At 51.4% G+C, this 13,700-nt stretch overlaps 1 protein-coding gene across 1 annotated transcript; it reads left to right on the forward strand.

The window, feature by feature from the left end:
* Positions 1-244: 244 nt before the first annotated feature.
* Positions 245-13,226, forward strand: OAS1 (2'-5'-oligoadenylate synthetase 1). The gene is made up of 6 exons (XM_025933164.2): positions 245-531; positions 3,322-3,610; positions 5,697-5,881; positions 10,136-10,368; positions 11,157-11,310; positions 12,715-13,226. Exons 1-6 carry the CDS (start codon positions 346-348, stop codon positions 12,871-12,873), a joined length of 1,206 nt encoding a protein of 401 aa, XP_025788949.1. The 5' UTR covers positions 245-345; the 3' UTR covers positions 12,874-13,226.
* Positions 13,227-13,700: the final 474 nt, after the last annotated feature.

Here is a 13,700-nt window from a genome sequence, read left to right on the forward strand (position 1 = left end):
AAGCTCACAAGAGACTATAAAACAATTTTGTCAGCAACCAAAAAAGACGAAGCAGGAAACCACACATCAGTTTTTTAATTATGATTTATCCCAGGTGAGGTACGAGTGTGGGTTGAAGTGCAGGAGTTTAAGAACACAGTCTGAAGAAAGGTCTGACGTCCTTAAAGGACCAGAGGGTAGGTTTCCCGGTGGGAGGCGGGTTCGCTAGGCTAAGCCCCTCCCTTCCCAGGAAACGAAACTAACTGACTCAGACAGCGGGCGGGACGGAGGTTAGGAGCTTCAAGAAGCCAGCTCCAAGAAGTCAGCTCCACCGCCACAGGCTCTGCTGTGCCTGCCCTGAGTATCATGTTGGGGTGGAACCTCAAAGACATCCCTGCCGGGAATCTGGACAAGTTCATCGAAGACTATCTCTTACCAGACACACGTTTTCGCAGGCAGGTCAGACAAGCCGTCCACATCATCTCCACTTTCCTGAAGGAGAGGTGTTTCCAAGATGCGCCACACCCCGTGCGGGTGTCCAAAGTGGTCAAGGTGAGCCCAAGCCTGCTGGCCTGGGGAAGGGGTGGCTGGGTGGGCCAGAGTTCCCACAGAGACAGAGAGAGAGCAAAAGGTTCGGGTCTTCAGGGCAGGTGGTTTCTGACTTAGCCATAGCGAGCACATATGACCATAGCCTGTCAGAATAGGTTCTGGGGTGAGACCCTCCATCTGTGATTTTTTTAATGCTTATTTTTAAAAGAGCACAGCGCAGGAGGGGCAGAGAAGGGGAGGGGACAGAGGATCTGAGGCAGGCTCTGCGCTGACAGCCGTGAACCCGATGCGGGGCTCGAACCCATGAAGCCGTGAGATCGTGACCTAAGCCGAAGCCAAGAGTCAGGTGCTCAACTGCCTGAGCCACCCAGGCGCCCCCCTCCACCTGTAGCTTTTAAACAAATGCCCTGACTGAAGCTTAGGAACCCTCATCCTCGGCCGCGTCCATTTCAGAGATAGGGAAACTGAGGCCCAGCTCTAGTAAACAATTTGCTGATTAGTGGCCAGGCCGGGGACTCACCATTTCTGCATTGTTTGTTTGTTTTTTCCTGACAAAATGACTTCCAGAGCCCCTCTCCAGCCAACAACAGCTAAATGTTCCGATGACTTTGTGCGGCTGAAGAGTTGTTGGTATTGCCCCCTGTAAAGTGTACACTCTGCAAAAACAGAGCTGGACAGCGCTCTGGGGTCCATAAACGGGGTCCAGGCACCAGCTGTCTCCCCAGATGCTCAGCTTTTCAACGTCCGTGATAAACTAGTATTCTCTTTTTTTTTTAATTTTTTAAGTGTATTCTTTTTTTTTAAGTCTTTTTTTTTTTAACGTTTATTTATTTTTGAGACAGAGAGAGGCAGAGCATGAACGGGGGAGGGTCAGAGAGAGAGAGGGAGACACAGAATCTGAAACAGGCTCCAGGCTCCGAGCTGTCAGCACAGAGCCCGACGCGGGGCTCGAACCCACGGACCGCGAGATCATGACCTGAGCCGAAGTCAGCCGTTTAACCGACGGAGCCACCCAGGCGCCCCTAAGTTTATTTATTCTTGAGAGGGAGAGACAGAGCATGAGCAGGGGAGGGGCAGAGAGAGAGGAGGAGACACAGAATCGGAAGCAGCCTCCAGGCTCCGAGCGGTCAGCCCAGAGCCCGACGCGGGGCTCGAACTCACGGACCGCGAGATCGTGACCTGAGCTGAAGTCGGAAGCTCAACAGACTGAGCCACCCAGGCACCCCCCGCCCCCGGGCCTTTTTTTTTTTTTTTTTAATTTTTTAAAAATTAATTTATTTTTTTTGCTTGTTTTATTTTTTACATTCCACATGAGTGAATTCATACGGCATCTGTCTTTCTCCGTCTGATTTATTTCACTTAGCATAATAATACCCTCTGGGTCCATCCTTGTTGTTGCAAATAGCAAGATTTCATTCTTTTTTTATGGCTGAGTAACAGTCCTGTGTGTGTGTGTGTGTGTGTGTGTGTGTGTATACACATCTTTATCCATTCGCCTGTGGACGGACCCTCGGGTTGCCTCCATAATTTGGCTATTGTAAATAATGCTGCAGTAAACATAAGACTTCATGTATCTTTTCAAATTAGTGTGTTCGTTTTCTTTGGGCAAAATACCCAATAAGGGGATTACTGGATACTATGGTATTTCTATTTTTAATGTTTTTTTTTTTGTTTTTTTGTTTTTTTTTAATTTTTTTTTCAACGTTTATTTATTTTTGGGGACAGAGAGAGACAGAGCATGAATGGGGGAGGGGCAGAGAGAGAGGGAGACACAGAATCGGAAACAGGCTCCAGGCTCCGAGCCATCAGCCCAGAGCCCAACGCGGGGCTCGAACTCAAGGACCGCGAGATCGTGACCTGGCTGAAGTCGGACGCTTAACCGACTGCGCCACCCAGGCGCCCCTATTTTTAATGTTTTGAGAAACCTCCACAGCGTCTTCCACAGTGGCTGCGCTAATCTACATTCCCACCAACAGTGTGGGAGGGTTCCCTTTTTCCCCCCATCCGCAATGGGGACTCACCATTTCTACAGTATCATGAGCTGGTTGAGAGTATGAGTTTTGAGGGGCGCCCGGGTGGCTCAGTCGGCTGAGCATCTGACTCTCGATTTCGGCTCAGATCGTGATCTCGGGCCCCGCATCGGGCTCTGCACTGACACCACGGAGGCTGCTTGGGATTCTCTCTCTCTCTCTCTCTCTCTCTCTCTCTCTCTCTGCCTCTCCCCAGCTTGCACACATGTGCACACAGGTGCGTGCGCTCTCTCAAAATAAATAAATAAACTTAAAAAAAAAAAAAGAGTATAAATTTTGAAAGCAGATAGCACCTACTGGCTTTGAGCAAGTCATTTCACCTCTCTGTGCCTCAGTTTCCTCATCCATCATGCCCAGTGCCCTATCGGGCCGTATACAGATTAAGTAAAATAATGCATGTAGACCACCCAGCAAGGGCTGGTCTGCAGTCTATAATCAGATAGTAAAGGACAGGGTGTAAAGAACACAGACTGGAGAAGGAGACAGCCGGGGTTTGAATTGTATCTGTGCCACCTACAAGCTGTGCTCCCGGGCCGCTGCGTCACCTCTCTGAGCACCTGTTTCCCCATCTGTAAAGTGGGAGCTGGTAACAAGAGTGTGTAGGTCAGCCATAAGGCTGAGGGCATTATGGGAGTTAAGACTGGCGATGCCCTCAGATCAGTGGCTAATGCTCTAGAATGTTAGTGGCGGCTCTCATCATTTTCGTTCGGGAGGCCCTCCCTTCTCGGTAAATGTCCGTTCTCGTTCTCCTCATCTGTCGTAGGGTGGTTCTTCGGGCAAAGGCACGACCCTCAGAGGCCGATCCGACGCCGACCTCGTGGTCTTTCTGAGTAACCTCACAAGTTTTCAGGAGCAGCTTGACCACCGGGGAACGTTCATCCGGGAAATTAAGAGGCAGCTGGAAGCCTGTCAAGAAGAGGAAACGTTTGCAGTGCAGTTTGAAGTACAGAGTCTGCATTGGGAGAGGCCCCGGGCCCTGAGCTTTGTGCTCAGGTCCCCCCAGCTCCAGGAGGGGGTGGAGTTTGACGTCCTGCCTGCCTTTGACGTCCTGGGTGAGTGCTCACAGACGCAAGGGCTTTCCCCTCTGTCCCGCCACAGGGCTGCTTTCTTTTTTCATATTTCAGAGCAGAACTTTCCCACAGTCGGAGAGTCTTACCGAGACGGGGCATCCCTTCGAAGGGGGTGGGTCGAGATCTTAGAACGGATCAGGTCACGACCGGCCACAGGAGCGACGTTAAGTGGCAAATTGGCGCAATTTGGGGGCAAGACATCCCTTGCGGAACACCTTCTGGGCTGGCCGGCTCTACTTGTGGTAAAGCGTGTAAATTTTAGCTTTCTGCAAGGGAGGCAGTGTAGATCCAGCCTGCGGTCCGTACGTGAATTTCATCTATTGCCCCAAACAGGAGGAAACCCTGCCAGACTTGTGCTGAGGGCTGGAGTCTATATCGACGACCCACAGCCGCATTTGGACAGGAAGCAGAACCTCTCAGGGGCTCAGTTTCCGCATTCGGAAAGCTGGCAAAACCATGCCACCTATGTCCTACTCTTAAGTATTGAGCGAGCATCCGCATTCAGCTGTCCCACGGGGCCTGGCGCATAGTAGGTGTTCAAGAGTGTGAGTTCCCCAACAGTAGGCCGAGGCACCCCAGGACGCCCCAGTGAAAACACTCACGGGGAGCACACAGAGTAGGTTAGATTTTAAGTTTTTGAGGGACACACAATGCCGTCTGGGGGACACCGCACGAACCACTGCTGTTCAGTTGTAGACTGAACCCCGTGCATGGAACTCCTCTTGGGCGGAGGGGACCCTTGAGAAAAATACCGAAACTCTAAAGGCACCGGGAAATGAGAAAGTTTGGGAATCTCTCCTTGTTGCCATGTCCGGCGTTGGGCGCTGGCGTACGATGGTTACCAAAGAGATAAGAGGGGGAGAGAGAAGGGGAGGAAGGACATGCCCGGCAGAGGGAACAGCACAAGCAAAGGACTGGAGATGAGAAAAGGGGAGGATGTGTGGGGGGAACTGCTAGACACTGAAGAGAGTGGGGGGAGGGAGGGAAGGGGGCAGGGAGGGAGTGGGGAGGGCGTGGAGGGCAGGGAAGGAGGGGGAGGGCAGGGAGGGAGTAGGGAGGGTGTGGAGGGCAGGGAAGGAGGGGGGAGGATGGGGGGCAGGGAGGGAGTGGGGAGGGTAGAGGGGGCAGGGGGGGAGTGGAGAGGGCAGGGAAGGAGTGAGTGGGAACTGAGCCAGGAGAGCTGACCCTGCAGAAACCTGCCTCCTTGGTCAAGGGTTTCTTCTGAACACAACAGAACAGCTGTGGGAGGGTTTCAAGTAGGGGAGTAACCTGGTCAGATTTGTGTTTTAGAAACCTAGTCCAACGGTAGCGTGGAGAATAGATGGGAAGAGAGGCACGACCGGAGTTTGGGAGACATTCAGTCAACAAGGATAAACACAGATCATCCATTGAGTGCCTACTGTGTACCAGGCACTGCTCCCTGGCCACGAATGAGCCAGACAAGGAACCTCTATCCTGGAGCCTGACATTAAGTATAGAAGCAAGATAAATGGAATGATGCCTGCAGAGCGATACGATGGAGAGCGACCGGGAGGTGGCAGGGGGAGGGCTTTTTCAGACAGTGTGATGAGGGAGGGTTTCTGAGGAGGTGACGTCGGAGCTGAGGGATGAGAAGGAGCCAACCATGGGAAGATCCAGGAAGAAGAAACAGCAAGTGCAAAGGTCCCGAGACAGGAGTGAGCTTGGCATGTTTGAGGAAGAGAAAAAAGGCCCCAGGTATGAGCGGCAGGGGAGCAAGGTAGGAGGTGAGACCCCACAAATTTCCTAGGCCACGGTGGAGATACTGGGTTTTATTCTATGTGGGAAGCAGGAAGCGGTGTGAGCTGGTTTTGAAAGTCCTCTCTGGGTCGCGAGTGGGCTGTGGAGGAACCAGTGACGAGGCTCACCTCGGGGTGAGGTGGGTTGGCAGAAGAGATGGGAGAAGGGAAGGCTGGGGATGGGCCTCGGGCCCCCTGGGTCAGCCCGTCGCCCTTTCCGCTGCGCCCCACGGCCAGTGAGCCCCAGAGTGGCCGGACGAACATCAGAGATGCTAACATCTTAGAGGTACGTATGGATTTGTCCCTAACAGGGCAGTGGACCAATACCTACAGACCTGACCCCAGAGTCTACATCAAGCTAATCCAAGAGTGCCAGGACCTGGACCTAGAGGGAGAGTTCTCCACCTGCTTCACAGAGCTGCAGCGAGACTTCCTGAGGCAGCGTCCGACCAAGGTGAAGAGCCTCATCCGCCTAGTGAAGCACTGGTACCAACTGGTAAGTTCCTTCTGCCTGGGGAGCTGAGGAGGAGGAGGAGGGAGAGAAGGAAGGGGGGCATGGAATAGAGGGAGGGGTGGAGGAGAGAGAGGTGTGGGGAGGGGAGAAGGAGGAGGACCAGGAGAGGGGGGGGAGGGAGGGGAGAGGGGGATGGGAGGGGGGGAGGAGGGAGAGAAGGAAGGGGGGCATGGAATAGAGGGAGGGGTGGAGGAGAGAGAGGTGTGGGGAGGGGAGAAGAGGGAGGAGATGAGGGAGAGAGGGGAGGGAGGAGAGGAGGGGGGAAGGGGAGGTGCCTCAGATCAGGAATCTGGACCTCTCTCTTGTCCAGCGAGAGAGCAGACACAGAAACGAAGACGAGAGAGGCTAATTAATGTCTGGGGGGAGACGAGGGCCCCGAGCAGGGATTTCGTGTCCGTGTTTGTTGAGCTCTCAAGATCGTACACACGTGGTGAATGTGCAGAAAACAATCAGATAGCAAAGCATGAACTTGTGTGTGTAAGAAGCAAAGAGTCTGGGGGGCGAGGTGCGTTTGAAGTTGTGGTCAGAGCACAATAGTGTGTCGGCGGCAGATGGAGAGTAGCTTCCTGTAGCAAGTTACTCGTGATCCTGTGACAATATCTCGCTAACTAACCTCGGGCGCTTTCACCCTGTGGCGCCGGCTTTCTGCCCTCAGCTTCCTTAGGTAAGTGTAAGGAATCCTTGAACCTATTTCCCACAGGGCGGGAGGGATGGGGCGAGGGAGAGGAGGGGATGTGTGGGGAAGGAGAGAAGGAGGAGGACGGGGTTGGGTAAGAAGGGGAGAGACAGGTGCCAGGGGACCCAGGGTGTCACACTCCTCCCAGTCTTTCCCATCCCAACACGTGACAGCCCCATTCTGCCAGTTACTCTGGTCTGAACCGTACGTCTTCCTTGACCTCTTCACATGCACACCTCCATCCAACCAGTCAACAAATGGTGTTGGTCCTATTTTTAAAATATACCCACAATTCATTTATTGTCACCACTTCCATCGCTGTCGCCTGGGTCCCAGGCACCTTGCGAGGCTCCCGGGATCTGCCCTTGACCTCGCTGAACCCCCATGTCTGCCCTTCAGGCCATGCCGCCTCCCTTGTCGTTCCTCCAACAGCAAGACTGTGCTCCAGCCTTTGGACCTTTGCAGTTGCTTATGTGTTTGTTTAGTGTCTGTCTCTCCCGCTAAAAATGTACACGAAGGAAGGGGTTTGTGCATTTTATTTACTGCTGCGTCTCCGGAACCTAGAACAGCGCCTGGCACATAATAGGTGCTCAGTAAGTAATTGTTGAATAAATTAATGAATGCTATCACCACACACACACACACACACACACACACACACACACACTTCTGTCTGCTCCCTGGCTGTCTGACCTTGAGCCATCAACTTAACCTCTCTGTGCTTCTTATTTTCTCATTTGTGAAGGGCAACGTGGCCTAACGTGACACGGTGCCTGGCACAGCCGATCCTCATGGATGTGGTTCCTTTGAGCCACTGCCAAGAGCGCACATAATAAAAGTTAGCATGTAGTATGTGTTCATCAAAAAAAAGTTAGCATGTAGTATGTGTTCATTAAATCATCATATTTAATCTTTTGTGGATGTGATACGCATTTCCATTTACTTTAAGACATCCTATATCTCACTTAATCTTCATGGTCGTTCTGTGAACTGAGCAAGGGGAGGTATCTTTATCAAGCCTGTATTACTGGAGGACTAAGAGTCAGATCGCTCTTTCAGCTAATAAGGAGCAGAACGAAGCCTTGAATTTGGGTCTTCCGACTGAAGACTTTGCCTGATAAGTAATATACATCTTATAATACACGTGTATGTTTTTGGATGAGCAATTGGGTGAAAGAAAGCAATTAAGGATAACCTTCCTACTTGAAAAATTATCTTCAAGGCAAAGCAAGAAATCACTTATTTGCTAGACACCTGAAGTTTGCCGATCTAGGAAATTTGATCATGGAGCCTGAGCATTTCAGAACTTACAAAAGTGGTTCTTGACAAGTGTAACACTGGCCCCAAGGACATTGAAAATTCATGAGGATGCTTTTTGGTAACCATGGTGATCGGGGGCAAGGATGCTACTGACAACTAGTGGGAAGAAGCCAGGGATACTAACTGTTCTACGATGAACAAGATGGTCCTGCAAAAAACTGTCTCTTCCTCCCTCCCTGTCCTTCTTCCCCTTCTTCCTCTTCCCCTCTCTCCCTCCCTCCCTTAGTCTCCTCCCTCCTTCCTCTCCCTCTCTACCCTTCTTCCTCTTCCCCTCTCTCCCTCCCTCTCCTTTCCTGGAAAGCAATACAGGAACCTGACCGTCCTTTAACCCCACTTACCACCGCCATCACCATCTCCAACTCACATGCTACTTGTGTTGTATATTTCAAGTCTCTATATGTTCAAGGGCCTCAAAGCATTACTCTTATTTTACAACATCAGTGCTCATCCTATCCACGTATTTACTACGCTCTTCACTGTCAGCTCTCTCCTACGTCTCTAACTGTCCCCCGGGGATCACGTTCCTTTTTCCTGAAGTATGTCCCCTTGGAGATTTTTTTGGTGACTGTCTTGTGATAATGAACTCTTAGTTTTTGTTTGCCTGAAAACGTCTTGATTTTACCTTCGTTGTCGATGGGTATTTTTGCCATATATTTGGCGGTCATTTCAGTACATGGAATACGTCACTCCTCCGTCTTCTGGTGTCACTAGTGACGAGTCAGTTGTCAGCCTAACCGTGGCTCCTTTGTAGGTAAACTGATTCCTCCGGCTGCATGTATATTTTTCTCTTTGTCTTCGATTTCGTTTCATTTCAACCTGAGGTGTCTTAATGATGATTCCTTTTTCACTTGTCCTGTTTGGAGTTCACTGGGATTCCTGAATCTGTGGATGGATCTCTTTCATCAGGTTTGGAAACTCTCAGCCATTCTCCTAAAATACTGTTTCTCTCTCTTCCTTGCCTCCTGGAACTCCAGTTAATGTATGTTAGACCTCATTCTGTCTTCCGTATCTTTATACCGTCTTCCATGTTTTACATCTTTCTGTCTCTCCGTGCTTTTTTCCGGATAGTTCATTCTAATATACTCTCCAACTCACTAATTTTCCCCAAACTGTGTCTAACTTGCTGTTGACTTATTAATTACAGTTATTATCGTTTTTTATACTATGATTTCTATTTTATTTATTTTCAAATATGCCATGCTACTTGTTACGGCTTCTAATTTTCTCTATTTCAAGCTCTTCCTTTATTTCTTTAAACACAATATTCCTAGTTATTTCAAAGTCTATATCTGATCCTTCAATATGTACGGTTCTGTGGACTGGGACACCTGAGTGGCTCAGTCGGTTAAGCGTCCAACTCTCATTTTCGGCTCGGGTCGCGATCTCACGCTCAGTTTTGATCTCTCACTCAGTTTTGTTGAGTTCGAGCCTCACATCAGGCTCTGCGCTGGCAGTGCAGATCCTGCTTGGGATTCTCTCTCCCTCTCTCCCTCTCTCTCTGCCCCTCCCCTGCTCACACTGTCTCTGTCTCTCTCAAAATAAATAACCTTAAAAAAATTTTTTTTAAACTACTTTCCCTAAAAAAAAAAAAAAAAAAAAAAGTTCTGTGGACTTATTACTATTTTCTCTTTCTTCTGCTGGTTATTACTCTTGGTCTCCTGTTTCCTCGTGTACCTAGTCATTTACGCGCAGGTCATGATACTTATAAATTCTTTGTGAAATCATTTGACGCTCTGGGTTAGCGATCTTACTCCAAAGGGACTTTTGTTTGGCTCTTAGGAACACTCAATTTCTTCCTCTCAGTTAATTGTCACGGTATCCTTTTGGGGTTGGTGGTGTTATTACACCTCACCTGGCAGGTAAGAATAACGAGGCTCCAAGGGTCTAAGTTGTCTTCTCGGAATTGGACACTGGTGGATCCAGGACTCGAACCCACCTCACGCATAATCCAGAGCTCAAGCTCTTAACCAGGAGTCAGTAAAATTTTTCCAAAATGCCTTAGGTAGTGACCATTTCAGACTCTGGGGGCTACGTACGTGGTCTCTGCCTCAACCAGCCAGCTCTGTCTTTGTAGCATGAGAGCAGCCACAGGCTACACACAGATGAATGGGCGTGGCTTTGGCTTCAAGGAAATGTTATTGACAAAAGCAGATGGCAGGCCGGATTTGGCCCTTGGGAGATGTGCTTTGTGCCACGACAGGACAAGTGCATGTTTCTGATGGTCTTTTCCCCCTCCTCAGTGCAAGGAGAAGCTTGGGAAGCCACTCCCACCCCAGTACGCCCTGGAGCTCCTGACCGTCTACGCCTGGGAGCGTGGGAACAAGCAGACAGATTTCAGCACCGCTCAGGGGTTCCAGACCGTCTTGGTATTAGTCCTGAACTACCGGGAGCTTTGCATCTACTGGACAAATTATTATGACTTTGAAAACCCTATCATTAAACAGTACCTGAGGAGACAGCTCAATAAATCCAGGTACCCTACACTTCCACGTGGGTCGGCTCCCCACAGAAAGGAACCCCTGGTGCCCTGTGGCACCTTGGAAGTGGGGGGCAGGGGGAGGGCTCCGTGCTCACGGATCATCTTCTCTGGCCAGTCATCGTGCTGAGCATTTTACTACTGCCCATCTGATTGAACCTACAGCCTCCCGCCCTGTGAGGCAGGCAGTATGTGGCCACTTTACAGGTGGACAAACTGAGGTTCTGAGAAGTCAGGAGCTTGCCTAAACCTTAACAAAAACACGAGTAAAATTTCAACAGCCGCAGCAACAATGCTCGTTGCTCCGAGGGATTAGAGCTTGCGGCAAGACAAACGCATCCTGATATAGTAAGCAAAAAATTACGGTCCTTACAGCTAACGTGTACCGACCTCTTACTACGTTCCGAGTCCTGTGCAGAACATTTCCCACGTTCTGTCTCCACCCTCACATCATGTCCTATGAGACAGGTGTCCTCTGCTCTCCCCATTTCACAGATGAGGAAATTGGCTTAAAGAGGTCAACTGACCTGCCCAAGAGCAAACGACTAATAAAGGGCAGAAGGGAGATTCAAACCCAGGCCTGTCAGACCCAAGGGCCAGGCTTTTTCTCCCCTTGCCCACCACCCGCCACGGGGGCAGGGCAGTCAGGACACGCCCCCGGGGGAACAGCACCCCCCCCCCCCCCCCCCGCTCCCGCCCTGAGTCCCAGCCTGGGCCAGGAGGCTCTCATCCCCCAGACACAGCCCTAACTCCTCACCTGTCCCTCTCTCACTGTTACTCTCCAGGCCTGTGATTCTGGACCCGGCCGACCCTACAGGAAATGTGGCCGGTAAAGACCGGTACAGCTGGCAGCGGCTGGCAGAAGAGGCCAGAGTCTGGCTGGGTTACCCATGCTTTACCAACAGGGATGGGTCTCCGGTGATCTCGTGGAACGTGCAGGTGATTTGCGGCTTCCCCTCTGCTGTCTTGCTGTCTTCCCCCCCCCCCCCCACCTCCTCCGCACCGTGTGGTGCTTGCTGCTGGAGAACGTTCTCTCCAAAGAGGTGGCCTCTTGCTACCAGGGTCCCCTAGTCATATAGTTTCAGGATACGCTCCATTTTCTGTCATCTTAGCCCCGTTTCGCCGGGCTCCTGGGATTTGCATATCCCTTGTCCAGAGTTCATTCTTTTTTTTGAACGTTTATTTATTTTTGAGACAGAGAGAGACAGAGCATGAACGGGAGAGGGTCAGAGAGAGGGAGACACAGAATCCGAAACAGGCTCCAGGCTCTGAGCTGTCAGCACAGAGCCCGACGCGGGGCTCAAACTCACGGACCGTGAGATCATGACCTGAGCCGAAGTTGGCCACTTAACCGACTGAGCCACCCAGGCACCCCCAGAGTTCATTCTTTAGTTACCACTACCCTGGCTGGAGGCAACTCTTCCAACAGACCCCGTGGGCTCCTTCCTCTGCGAACAATAATAAACAATAACAGCCGCCGTTTAGTGAATATTTGCTCTGGGGTCAGGTTCTGTCCCAAACGGATGGCTACATTATTTCATGAAAACAACACCCTTTGAGGCGTGTTTCCTACTCCCATCTTACCTATGAGAAGAGGGGCTCAGAGAGTCACCTGCTCAAGGACATTTAGCGCGGGAGCTCCCGCGGTGGAGCGGAGATCCAAAGTCGGTGGCTTCCAGTGCCAGCGCTCAGCCCGCCGTGCTCTGCAGCGTCCCCACGTGTATCATCCCACACACCGGAGACTCCGCACTGCTGAGGGACGTGGGCGTGCCACACAGCCCGGGAAGAGGCAGAAGGGCCTGAACTTGGATCTCTGCCCCACCCCCCGCACCAGGGCCGTAGTCTTTCGCACAGCAGGTGACGTTGATGACATTGTAGGTGGGTTCCCCGGGGAAGGAGTGTTTTAGAGGAGAACCATCGGAGTCAACAGGTGTGGAAAGGAGGGGGAGGAAGCAGGTGTGGGTGCAGGGAGAAGTCCAGCTGGGGGTGTGCCCCTATGTGAGTCTCGGCCAGCCCCTCCATGGGGGAGTCCTGGGGCTCCGTGGCCTTCAGAGTTGCCCTGCCGCAGTCTGGGGCGGTCAGCCCTTTAGACCCCCCGTGGACCAGTCACTGAATGCGGGCAACTCAGGAATGGGCATCGCCTTGGACATGGGGCTTTCTGCAGCCGAGGCGGCCCTGAAGGCCAGGGGTCTGTCTGCTGCCCGCCTCCCCAGCAGTTGGGACTTGTTTGTCCGTCCTCCAGGGGGATCTGGGTGGCCTGTGACACTGTAAATGCTCACTGAGACCCAGTGCCAAGGGGGAAGGATCAGCTCTGCAATGTGATCACGTGCTTTACCCTTTTAGCCTGAAGAAGACTATCCAAACGATTGGTTTACCTGTGAACACAGGACATATCAGTGTCATGATTATGGATGGCGTCCTGCACCCTCTGAGAACCTCAGCACGAGCCTGGCAGCATCCATTCCCCAGAAGGAAGATGACTGGACGTGTGCCATCCTCTGAATGCCAGCCCATCTTCGGGGGAAGGGCTCCAGAATCATCCAGACCAGTACCCTCATTTTGGAGGTGGGGGGGGGGTCCCTTGATCCAGATAGCAGAAGACGGCCCCCAAAGCAGCGGTGAATGGGTGTCAGACTTCAGACCCGAATCCAGGTCTCCCGGCCCCCACTCTTCCCCCATTCGGTGGTCTTTCAACCCATCATAGATGACGTTCCCTGCAGCCCCACCCTACCCCAGCCTGATCTCTGACAATGTTCTCTGAGAGACAACCAGAGAGCCTTAACTGTATTCTGTCTTCCTAGTGGGAGAGTTCTAGTCCAATTTCTCGTCAATAACAATAAAAAGAACAGCAAATACCGTGTGTTGGATGTTTAGTCACTGCAAATCACACCATCGAGAAGTGTATCCGCGTATTATATGTGTGTATACATGAGCCGATTCAACCGGAAACGTGTATTGGGTGCCTGCTGTGTGCCAAGCATTGTTCTGGATGCTGGGAACACGGCAATGAACAGAGCAGACGAAAAATCCCTGCCTCATAGACCGACATTTGCATGGAACCTTGTAATAATTAGATCACTTTGGGTCCTTCTAATTTTCAATTACAAATAATCCTAGGACCAGCAGTTTTGATTCACCCTCTGTCTACACTTCTGATCATCTAGGAAAGTTTTTAGAACTGCCCTGTCTGATGCGGTAGCTTCCAGACACATGTGGCTGTTATGCCCTTGAACCGCAGCCGGTCCAAATCGAGGTGTGCTGCGAGTGAGTGTGTAATTCACATACCTGGTCTCAGAGACTTAGCACACACACACGAACAGAAGAATGTC

The sequence above is a fragment of the Puma concolor genome, chromosome D3, assembly GCF_028749965.1.
Source record: "Puma concolor isolate L17-30 chromosome D3, mPumCon1.1.hap2, whole genome shotgun sequence".
In the NCBI taxonomy this organism is placed as follows: Eukaryota; Metazoa; Chordata; class Mammalia; order Carnivora; family Felidae; genus Puma; species Puma concolor.

Excerpts from the sequence above, each read along its gene's own strand:
- OAS1 (XM_025933164.2), top strand. The coding sequence starts at position 346 with ATGTTGGGGTGGAACCTCAAAGACATCCCTGCCGGGAATCTGGACAAG. Across the intron at positions 3,611-5,696 it reads GCCTGCCTTTGACGTCCTGG|GGCAGTGGACCAATACCTAC; the intron begins GTGAGTGCTCAC and ends TGTCCCTAACAG. Across the intron at positions 11,311-12,714 it reads TGATCTCGTGGAACGTGCAG|CCTGAAGAAGACTATCCAAA; the intron begins GTGATTTGCGGC and ends TTACCCTTTTAG.